The sequence below is a fragment of the Trichechus manatus genome, unplaced genomic scaffold (genome assembly GCF_000243295.1).
Source record: "Trichechus manatus latirostris isolate Lorelei unplaced genomic scaffold, TriManLat1.0 scaffold00150, whole genome shotgun sequence".
NCBI lineage: Eukaryota > Metazoa > Chordata > Mammalia > Sirenia > Trichechidae > Trichechus > Trichechus manatus.
Window position 1 is genome coordinate 4473923 of NW_004444086.1, and position 12020 is coordinate 4485942.

The window sequence follows — 12020 nt, forward strand, 5'->3', positions numbered from 1 at the left end:
CAGGGAGGGAAGAAAGACGATTCAGCGGCACAAGTGCGCAGCAACAGCCCTGGGCAAGGGCTCCATCTCTCTAGGGGTGGGGGTGACCTGGGGAGACCAGCCTCGGGCTAGGGGCATCACTGATGCGGCACTTCTTTTCCTTTCTGTGCTGTCTGGGGTTCTTGAATCAGGAGGAAGTTTAGGAGACACAGCGCCTGCGGGAGGGAGGGAGCCCAGGATGATCCAGACCTATCAGCCACCACCTCCAAGCCCTGGCCCTCTACGCCAGCTGTCTCAGCCCTGTCCGTCTTCCTTCTTAAACAGGTCTTCAATCTGCCTCTTTTTTCTATCCCTGGCCACTGGTTCAATCCAGTTCTTCACTGTCCATCCTGGTAAAACATGGTAACAGCCGGGAAAACATGATAACAGCTTTTTAACTAATCTCTCTACCTTCTATCAATCCAGCAGTCTCTAAACCCCAACTCTGATTATCTCACTCCCCTGCCTGAAATCCTTTCCTGCCCCCTCAGGAGCTGCCTTGCCTGACCCCCCCACCCCCGACTTCTCCCATGGCTTTAGCTACACTCACCAGGCCCTCCCAGGCCTCCCTGGGGTGGCAGGAGCAGCTCCCTGGGCCAAACTGCCCCCGACCTAACCCCCTCACCTGGCTAACTCCACCTCAGTCCCCAGCTGCACACTGGGATAGATCAGGAGCCGCCCCATTACCCGTCTACCCCACTCCCCTCATACCGCTTCCCACCAAGTCACCGCTCCCACCTGATATGAGCTCCTGGTGCCCAATGCCCACCTGCCCAGGGCCCGGCCCGAGGCAGGCACTGGGTGCCACAAGGTCAGCTGAGTGAGGGGCATGCAGCCCCAGAACCCTGCAGTCTCACACTTGGCACCTGGCTTCTGAAGGTCAGGGGCCTCACAGACAGCAGGACAGGATCACAAAAGTAACAAAATGACCCAGGACCCACCGCCAGGCCACAGCCAGCCTGTCTAGTGTCTACAAACCCTCGAATTTCAGAAGTAACGGCCCTGAGAGAGCCCAGCCTCCGCCACAGCCTGGTTCAAGACCTAGGAGTGCCAACTTCAACAGAAGCCTTGGACTCACCCAGAGGCCTGGTCTAGCTCTAGACTTTAAACTGGTCTCCTACCTCTGCACCAAGGCCTCCTTCCCAGGAAAAAGTCACCTTTCCCTCCGCTGTGGGAATCCTGTCAATTAGGAAACCTAAACACCCTCCCCCAACCTCACAACTTCTGTCCTGTCTTAGCTGAGACTCACTACAACATAAACATCATGCAAACAAGCTCATAAAAGGGAGAGTTACTTAGATATGCACTGGAGTCCCTGGGTAGTGCAAATGGTGAATGGGCTTGGCTGCTAACCAAAAGGTTGGAAGTTCAAGCTCACCTGGAGGCACCTCAGAAGGCCTAGAGATCTACTTCTGAAAAATCAGCCACTGAAAACCCTATGGTGTGGTGCATTTCTACTCTGACACAGGTGGGGTTGCTATGAGTTGGAGGCAACTCCAAGGCAACTGGTTTTGTTTTTTCAGCTGGAAGTTCCCAAAGCTTTTCCTTTATGTCCTTTCAGTCTCATTTTGGGTGGTGAGGTCGGGGACAGGTTACTATACAGTTCACAGGTGAGGTTAAGGTGACGCCCTGGGTCGCAGGGCTTGGACCACTTAAATACAGAACCCAGGTCTTCAGGCTCCAAACCCCGTTCTACTCCACAGACCCACAATGTCCCCAGCATGGACCGTGATCACGGGTAAGACTGCTCACTCGCAACCCACCCCATGTCTGGACACAGTCCCTATTCACTCCTTCATCTCCATACAGCACCCAGCCACTGTGAATCCGACAGAACACGTTAGAAAGGTGGGAGGCCACGCTAACCAGACTGTGTCAGCAGCCTAACCAGCCCCGCAGAAGGAGCCCCTGTGCTCTATGCTTGCTTACAGTCCCCTTTAAGTCCACAGAGAAAGCCCTGGGCTGTCTCCCAAATCTGAGGAGGCCAAGTCAGCCTGACCTTCTGGGAGGAGCTAAGCAACAGCGTGATAACTGAAGAAAATACTCAAGTCAAGGATTTCATTTTACTTGGATTCGCAATCAACGCCCATGGAGACTGCAATCAAATCAAATGATGCACTCATTGGGCAAATCTGCTGCAAAAGACCCCTTTAAAGTATTAAAAAGCAAAGATGTCACCTTTAGGACTAAGGTGTGCCTGACCCAAGCCATGGTATTTTCAGTCGTCTCATATACTTGCGAAAGCTGGGCAATGAATAAGGAAGACCAAAGAATTGATGCCTTTGAAACACGGTGTCGGCGAAGAATATTGAATATACCATGGACTTCAGAAGAATGAACAAATCTGTCTTGGAAGAAGTACAGCCAGAATGCTCCTTATAAGCAAGGACAGTAAGAGTTTATCTCTTGTACTTTGGACACGTTATCAGGAGGGATCAGTCCCTGGAAAGGGACATCATGCTTGGTAAAGTAGAGCGTCAGTGAAAAAGAGGAAGACCCTCAATGAGACGGACTGACACAGTGGCTACAAAAATGAGTTCAAGCATAACAACGATCGTGAGGATGGGCAGGACTGGGTAGTGTTTCGTTTTGTTGTACACAGGGTTGCTATGAGTTGGAACTGACTCGACAACACCTAACAACAACTCTAAATACCTACTAGTTCTTGAAAGCAACAGAGGCTGCAAACAGTGACTGCTATAGCTAGGTGTGTGTATCTAACACAACTGTGGGCACCCTTCTGTTCACCAGTGACTAAGGCCAAATGCAAATTACTGCAAAGCAGCCCAGCTCCAGAGCAGCAACGCCAACCTATCCACTCCCAGACAGGAATTTACACCCAGGCAAGTGTGAACTCAGGGGCTAAGCCCCTAATCACTACACACACTGCCTCAGAAGACAGAATGTGGAGTATGATTCATTCATTCTTTGAAAGAATTCCACAGCATCTGCTCTGTGCTAGGTACCGGGTAAACAGCAGCATCCAAACACCTCGATGTAAATGGTGACCAGCGTCAAAGAAGAAACTTCCAGGATGATTTCTGCAGCCAAACTTGTGAATTCAAGGTGCACTGGCTGACCTGGCAAGCTGAGCACAGCCTGCTCGACAACCTTTACTGGCTCCCTTCCACGCAGTGCAAGGTCCAGTCTCACCACAAGTCATCACCCTCTGTGCTCCAGCCCTAACCATCAAATCACTGCTTCACATGCCTTCTTTTATCTGCTTCCAGCACAAGCCTCCATCTGTAACGTTTCCTCCTTCCTAATCCCCAAATGATCTCCCCCTAATTATCTTCTAGGACTAGGCAAAAGCCACCTGCCACAGGAGCCTTCCCTGATGCTCCAAACTGTAAACGACCTCTCCCACCCCGAGAGCCCAGAGTATTTCTCCTCATGGCCCACCTCACCACTCACTCCTTTCTACCTTTGTGATACACATCATTTTTGTAACCCTCCTATCTCCTGCGCTAGACTGGGCCCCATGGAGAGCAGGGCCCATGTCTGAATCACCAATGAAGCCTCCAAACACCCCAAAGGAGTGAGACTGCTGGGTGTGGCTGGGCCCCAAGGCCAGGTATTAAGGAATCATCATAATCATCATCATCTGTTGACTATTCACTCTCAAACAGGCCCTGGGTAGAACCTTTCAAGTGATTCTCTTTAACTCTCACAAAATCCCTGTACAGAACGTAACCTTATAATCCCATTTTACAGAAGAAGAAATCAAGACACAGAGACACTGAGTGGCACGCCCATGGCCAACCAGCTGGTAAGTGGTGGGGACGGGCCTTGAGCTCAGATAATAGTCCTTATAACTCTCTTTAATTCTCTTACCTACAGTTGGTTCTTTAACTCAGGGGATACAGTTTGATATGGCCAACAATTCTGCGCCTCAGAATTGCATGGAGCCAGGTCACTCACCTAGTGGCTCGCTCCCCCTAATGAACTTTCTCTTCCTGCCTCCCAGCCCTGCCCTGCCCACACACCATTCCAGATGAACAAGCCACACCTTAGAAGTCAGGAGCCCGGAGGACTCACTGTGTGGCCTTCGGCATGCCATGGGTACCTCCCTTCCTGTCCCCCCTTTCCCTCGACGCACCCAGGGCGTGTACAGGGCCATACTGAGGAGAGTCACGAGGACAGACTTTGGGGGCAGCTGCCAGAGTTCTGGCCCAGTACCTCCTCAAGGTCTGGAGTCCTCACCTGTGACAGGGCAGAGACCAGCACCCCCCACACAGGGGTGGGGAAGAAAGCATAACATGCTTGTCACGCGAGCGCCTGTCCCGATCCAGGCTGTCTTCTGAGGACACTGTGAACGGACTCAGTTAAATCTCACACTGAGCCCGGAATAAGCACATTCGCCCATTTTTACAGATGTGGAAATGGAAGAAAATGAGGCACGAATACAAGTGCTCAGCTAGTGCCTGGCACCAAATGATGCTAGATAAACATCAGTCCCAGTTTCAGAGAGACACGCTCGGGGGACATGCTACACGGGAACCAGCCAGTGTCCCTGAAGAAGATCCTAACAGCAGGGTGGGGGTGGAGGGCTGGGGATGGTGCGCCTATGTTGGGGCGTTTGTGTCTAGCCTGTGGAAGAGGGGCTAGCCTTTTTCTGGGTGCTGACCCCAGAGAGAAGAGCGAAGACTTGTGGGTGGAAGCTACAAGCCAGCTGACAACAACTCAGAATCAGAAGATCTTCCTATTGGAGCCACGCTGGAAGGGATATATCACTACAGGCAGCAAGCTACCCACCGAGGCTAGGAGATTCCACCGAGACGTTGGGAGAGAAGCCAAAAAGGGCGCTTTCAACTCCAGAGTCTACCTCAGGTAACAAGGCCCTGCAGAAGATGGAGGCCTCCATCCCAAGGTCAGACTGGGTGGGGATCAGAACAAGTGTTTCCAAGCCTCCAACCACTGGAAGGCAGGGTCCTGCTTCCACAACCCAACAAAACAGGGCTACAAACTTTCCCCTTACTCAAAGACAGCTTCAATATCCCTCCTTCTCCCAACACGGTGAGCAAACAAACACACAGGCCTACCCAAAACCACCTGCAGGAGCCTGTCATGGTGCTTAGAGCAAACAAAGCAAACTTCTCCCAACCTTTACGCACAGGCTGCTCCCTCTCACCTAGACTTTCCCCAGCTCTTGTGTGTCTTTTTTCTCTTGTTCCTCTTCCTGGTGTGAACTCTTACTCATGCCCAAGGCCCAGCTCAAATGTCCCTTCTTCAGACGCCTTTCCTGCTGCTCTGTGGCCCAGCTGGTTCTTACCTCGTGTACTCCAAGCACCAGAGGACATTATTCTTTTAAAGTGCTTAACCAGAGTTTTAGATTGATATTTACCTGGTTTCTCTACCTTGGCACTACTGACATTTTGAGCCACACACTTCTTTGCTGGACAGTCCTGCGAATTGTATGATGTTTAGCAGCAACTATGGGGCCCTGGTGGGTCATGGTGGTGGAGTGTTTAAGCATCTGGCTGCTAACCAAAAGATCAGCAGTTCAAATTCACCAGCCGCTCCTTGGAAGCCCTATAGGGCGATTCTACTCTGTCCTATAGAGTTGCTATGAGTCAGAAACAAATGGGGTTTTTTTTAAGGGGCAGTTCTCCTCTGTCACACGGGGTTGCTATGAGTTGGAATCGACTCAACAGCTCCTAACAACAACACGGTCTCTACCCACTATATGCCTGTAGTACCCCCAACCCAGCTATGACAACTAAAAAAATGTCTCCTAACATTGCCACTACGTCCCCTGGGGAGCAAAACTGTCGCTCACTGAGCAGCACTGATTTAGACCCTGGGCACTGTGGCTTCGGGCCTGGCACACCAAGGCAGGCGCTTAGTAAATGTGTGTTGGCCACATTAAGAACCAAGGGTTGGCTGTGCCAGCTGATGAACATTAAACACAGAATAAACTCTGTACTGCAGATCGCTCTGTTGCCTTTTCATGGTTTCAGTGGCCTGTCACAGGGCTGCCTGACCCCCCCCACCACCATCAGAGTCCTGCAGCCCTTGGTCACACCCATGCCCCTCCCACACGTGACTGCGGCTGCTGACCAACCTCCAGCCCTGAATGCTTCGTAGCCTCTGCAGCTCCAAGCTTCTGAGCACTGAAACCTGAGCCTGGAACCTTCTTCCCCACCAAGCTGCACTGGACTGATCCTTCAGGTCTATGCTTATTGCTCACTTCCTGGGCAGGCCATCCCTGACCCTATAAGTCACTCAGATTCCCTGATGGGCCCTCAGCTTCCTCACTCAGCCACTGACTGCCAGTTTCCTTGCTGGATTGTGATCTCCGTGAGGACAGGGACCTTATTCGAGCTCTATCTCCAGCACCTGTCACAGACTTTGCTACAAAGCAAATGCCTGATATGTATTTGTAACAGAAATAATCTGTTCTCAAAGTACAGGAGGCAGAAGGAGGAAAACAAAGAGGGAGGGAGACAGGGAAACGGAAACATCTACCCTGAGCCACCTACCACTCATGGAGCCCCCATCGTACACCTGGAAGCATGAGAAACACAGGTGTCCCAGGGCACACGCTGCACACTGAAGGGCTGCTGGCCTGAGTCACTGAGCAGTATCCTCACCTCAGCTCAAGCCGCACCTGATCTGTGACCTCGACAAGGACGACCTCATCTCTGGGCCTCTGCTTCCTCATTTCTGAAAGGAAGTCAGAGCACAGGACCAGGAATGCTCCAGCCCGACCTCCATCACTCAGTGACGAGGGAGCCCCATATATGCTGCCACCTGGTCATTTTCTGTCCACACTTTCATCAAACACACCACTTCCTTCTGCTGCCCAAAGGTTCACATTACCCACAATGAAGACCGTGAGCTCCATGCGGGCAGGGCTGAGGACTGTCCTGGATGCCCAGCGGGGACTCAGGAGGGACTAGGTCAGTCCTTCTCAAGCCACCTGTCCCTGCAAGCGCCCCACCGCACAATCTTAGCGGATATATATGTGGTCCTACTGCATGTGACTGGTAGCAGATCACGATGCACAGAACTCGCAACATGAGCTCAGCATCCCCCAAGCTGGTCTACATCCTGTTCAAGGAGACAAGTCCACCAGTGAAGTGCTTAGATGCACAGCAATGCCCAATTGCTATCAGCGTTTGACTTCCTAAAATTCACTTTTATAAGTTCTTGTTAGATGCTGTCAAGTTAGCCCTGAATCATGGCAACCTCATGCACAACAGAACAAATTGTTGCCCAGTCCTACCCCATCCCCATGATCAGCTACAGATCGGACTTTGTGATCCACAGGGTTTTCCTTGCCTAATTTTCGAAAGTAGATTACAAGGTTTTTTCCTACTCTGTCTTAGTCTGGAAGCTCCACTGAAACCTGCTGCGCACCATAGCAACACGCAAGCCTTGACTGCCAGATGCTTATGAGGTGCACTGGCTGGGAATCCAACCTGGGTCTCCCATGTGAAAGAGAATTCCACCCCTGAACCACCTCTACCCACCAATCTTACATATTTTTTTCAAATGTTTTAGTTCTGGAATCTAGGAACTGAACACTTATAAAAAGCAGGCCCCAAACTTGCTCACATAGCAAATCTGCTGGATGCTTTCAGCAGCATGCACCAAGTGCGACGGGAAGCTCATTTGCAAAGAGTTGTCAAAACGTCGGCAGTTGGTATCCACCAGCCGCTTCTTAGAAACCCCATGGGGCAGTTCTATTCTGTACTGTAGAGTTGCTACGAGTGAAAATCAACTAGACGGCAAGGGGTTTGGTTTTTGTGTTTTTACAGGGAAATGATCCTGAGTGGTTTTGAATCATGAAGAGGTTCCTTCACAGACACAAGGTTCTTTCCTAGCCTTTGCAGAAGGCAAGGAGAGGGCAGAAGAGATAAGGGCCTCCAGATAGTAGCGGATCAGGCAACACTGTGCCCCCGAGACAACCCACGCTAGAAGGAACCACCCCCAGGCACCCCAGAGGTACCAGTGCTGCCAAGAAGCCCTTCTTAACCCCCATGGGTCCCTGAATTGCCCTGTCTCAGTGGGACTCTTCTCTCCAGCAAGGTGCACACACTGATTACTGACACTATTTCTGGAGCTCCCCTCTCTGGAATGTTTCTAGATGGCCACCATCACCTTGCACTTTTAGCTCTGTGGAGAATTTCCTCTCCAGGGTGTGGCAATAGGATGTGATGAAAAAAAAAAAAAAAAAGAACTAACCGCCTACAAGTTGAAGGACTGCCACTGGGCTGGGTTGGCAAAACAACTTTTAAGTCACCATGAATGACAGAGGTAACTCCAAGTGGCAAGTCAGCAAGTGTACTCTGACACCTCTTTAGTGGGCAAGAAGGGATCATACAATTTTAAGGTCCGGCAATCTAAACTGGGCCCAGTCTTTTCATACTCCCATGTAGTCAAACTTCCGTGGCTGCCTCTTATCTCCACAATGTAGCCAGCTTTCAAGGCCTTTCATTCAACAAATAGCTTATGAGCAACTACTGTGTCCTAGTCACTCTTTTAGGTGTCAGGAGAAAGTGCTGAAAGAAACTTGGGGGGGGGGGGCCGCTTTCATGGAAATTACAGTCTAATTAGGGAAGACAAATATGTACACACACTTGTAGTTTGTGGTGGCCTGCTGGCTTGCTTCATATTTATTGTTAGCACTGAGGGGTAGAGAAGGCCAGTTAAGGGGGTGGTATTTTAGAAGCCCCTCTAATAAGGTGACATCTAAACAGAAACCTAAAGGAAGACAGGGAGCAAGCCTTGCAGCTATTTGAGGAAAGACTAACCAGGCAAAAGCCAACAGCAACGACCAGGTCCTGAGACAGATGTGCAGCATATTCAAGAAAAAGCAAGGAGGCGAGTTGTCTGGCGCCCAGCGAGAAAGGGAGAGCTGTGAGCTGAGACAGAAGTAGAGGACTAAACAGTGGTGGCTCTATCAGCCATGGTAAGGACTTCGGCTCTTACTCAGAGATGGGAAGCCTCTGGAGGATTAGGAGTAAAGGTGCAGCTCGCTCTGGAATATTTGATCACCACTGCTGCTGCTATAGGGGCGTAAGGGTGGAAGCAGTTTGGGGCCTTTTTGCAATAATCCACATTAGAGGATGGTAGCTTGGATAGGGCTGCAAATAAACGAAGTAGTGCGAATCTGTCAGATTCCAGAAACACTTTGAAGGTACAGTCAATAGGATTTGCTGAAGAACTGAATGTGGCATGAAAGAAAAGGGAAGGTACCAAGTAGGATTCCAAGGTTTAGGGCTGAAGAACTGGAAGAATGGCGCCACCCTTCTGGGGGAGGGGCACACAGGAAATTCAGAGTGTTTAGGGGCATGTTAAGTTTGAGATGCCAATTACACATCTATTAGGCCTTCCACAATCTGGTCCCAACCTCCCTTTCCTCTCTTCTCTATCTCTGAGTCTGTATTCCAACCCAACCACCTGCTTTCCTATAACCTGAGCGTTGATGAGAATTTGTTTGCACTTTTTCCCAGGAATACTTTCCCCAAATAAAAATGGCACCCATCTTTACTTGATTACCAACTGTCCATCAATGAAGCTAGGAACAGCCTAAGTGCCTGATCCATGTCCAGCACAGGGAAGAACATCCATGCTGTCGTGGCCCTGCAGAAACTTAAAAAGAGATGTGAAGGGAAAGTGGATGCACCTTCAGGAGAAAACACTAAACCCCGGAGGAGAAAACAGACTGAGAGGGCAGAATGGGTTTCCCAAGTCAGGGCATATTCCAGCACAGGGGTCCTGCCTGTGACCATGAAGAGCATCTGCACAGAAAGTAGCTCCAGCTGTCAGCCTCTTACACCTCTCTCAGCCTCAGGCGCCTCCTCAGAGTAATGGGCCCGTTGTGGGATTCCAGGGGATGCTGAAGCCTAAGAACCTTTCACAGTACCTGACACACACTGGTACTTCAAGCCAGGCCTCTTCTCAACTCCCTTCCTGCCTACCTGGAACTGCAGTGAAGACTGCACTGATATTGTGACCTTGTTTTATTTTAAAACCTCATGTGTATGCCTTATTAAAGGCAAACCCAAGTATTCTCCTGCTCTATATCACTGAAAGTACTTAGTGTATTTTTATTTGTCAAACCACTACGTGAGAACTTCTTGTTGTGTGCCATCAAGTTGATTTCGACTTACAGCAACCCTATAGTAGAGAGTAAGTACAACTGCCCAATGGGGATTCCTAGGCTGAAATCTACAGGAGCAGATTGCTAGGTCTTTTCTCCCATGGAGCAGCTGAAGGGTTTGAACCGACCTTTTAGTTAGCAGCCGAGCACTTTAACCATCGTGCCACCAGGGCTCCTTATTGTGAGAACTGACCTAGGAACATCTCAATTTTCGCTTTCTCAAAACCTCAGGGCCTCACTCTGGAGACTTCCAGATCATTATGATCCAAGTCCTTGGCGGTGCTTCCCCCAGTTCTTAGCGAGGCTGGATGAGCTTTCTAGGAATCCGTGTGACTAGCTGAGGAGTCGTTAGCACCTTCAAAGCACATTCACACCCACCCGCCCCCTTGTTTGAGGTGCCCAGCAATCCTTGGCAGGGCAGCAGCAGCCAAATGGAGCTCCATCTTCCAGCAGAGGAACAAGAGCAACAGATAGGCTTACCCAGGCTCAAAGAGCCCTTCATCCCTCCACCTGTGTGGTTCTGGGAGGCTTGTGCTTCTGATTAGTTACTATCCCAACCCACAAAATGTAATCACAAGTGACGTAAGTTTGAGATGGCTCTTCCTTGCAAACATTCCTGAACTGAAATCATCCAGAATGTACTGTACACAAGGTGACCTGACACCAAGCACCAAACTGGGGAAACACCCCCGATGGCCAGGCTGCACCTCCAGCTTCCATGCCACTCCATCACCCAGGCTGGGGAAGAGACCAGCAACATTTAAGCGTGCAGTCCTGGAACTGGGGAGGCTGAGCAGCAGACTCGGCCATTTAGGAATTACGGAAGAATAACATGAATTTGCAAGGAATTCCCAAGGAGCTAGCTCTAGAAGCGTTTTCAGCCTGGTTACAGGATGCCTACAGTGAATGATTCATGGGAATAAACTGGTTCCTGTTTTGGCACAGGGGCTCAGATCAGTTGGGGGCATATCTGGCTAGAGGCCAGAGGCCTGGGTGTTAATCCTGGCTGGGTCACACAGGGAGACCTCTAATGTTAATAATAACTACGCGTAACTGCCACTTACCAAGTGCCCAGGGAGTGCCAGGCACCGATTGGGCTTGGGCAACACCTCATTATCTCATTCACTCCTCACCCGCAAGCAAGGGAAGCAAGGGCAATTATCATCTGCGTTTTAGAGATGAGGAAACTGGGGTTCAGAGAGGACCAAGTCACGAGCCACGCCAAAGCCAAGCAGCAACTGGTGGGATCCATGTGATCCCTCGAATCCAGAGGCCTGGTTCTTAATAACCCAACTAATCTGAGTTTCAGTCTCCCCATGAAGAAAAAGAATTAGGACTGGATGAACTGAAACCAGCTTCCAGGCTCCGGGATGTGGTCTCCAGGCGGAGGGGGCGTGGCACCCTCACCCCGCTCAGCCACTGGGCTGGAGACAGGGAGTGGGGAGGGAAAGAGAATTAAGATTCCGAAGGGCACCGCGCAAAAACGGAACCCAGGGCCAGAGGAGGGGGTGTTACTCACGTCGATGTTCCTGAGGATGACGCACTTTCCATTGGTGTAAAGAAAATTGTTGCCCTTAGGGTCGCCGCCGATGATTTTGGAGACACCCCTCTCCACCTGGGGGAGGCTGGCGAACACTTTCTCTGCGGAAACAAACGCAGCGGGCACTTCAGGGGCAGCCCCTGCGGAGCTACGTAGGGAAGGGGGCAACATCCACCGGTCTCAGCGGGTCACCTGTTGCCTCCGCCAGGAGGGGCGGCTGCCACTTTTAAGGAGCGCAGGGGATGGCGCGACTTCCTGGCCCGCGCCCCCGACCAGGGCCCTCGGGGACCCGGGTTCCGCCGGGCCGGGCCCGCGGCGCCCAACTTCGGGGCGACCCCAGGCTCGGGGTCG

At 51.1% G+C, this 12020-nt stretch overlaps 1 protein-coding gene across 1 annotated transcript in view; it reads right to left on the minus strand.

Annotated features, from left to right (window-relative positions):
- WDR1 (WD repeat domain 1) overlaps nt 1-11855 on the minus strand; it is a 51942-nt gene extending 40087 nt beyond the window's left edge. Inside the window, exon 1 of the mRNA XM_023740228.1 lies at nt 11649-11855. Coding sequence (XP_023595996.1) covers nt 11649-11840 — 192 coding nt within the window. The 5' untranslated portion in view covers nt 11841-11855. The remainder of the gene's footprint in view (nt 1-11648) is intronic.
- Between the last annotated feature and the right edge of the window lie 165 nt (nt 11856-12020).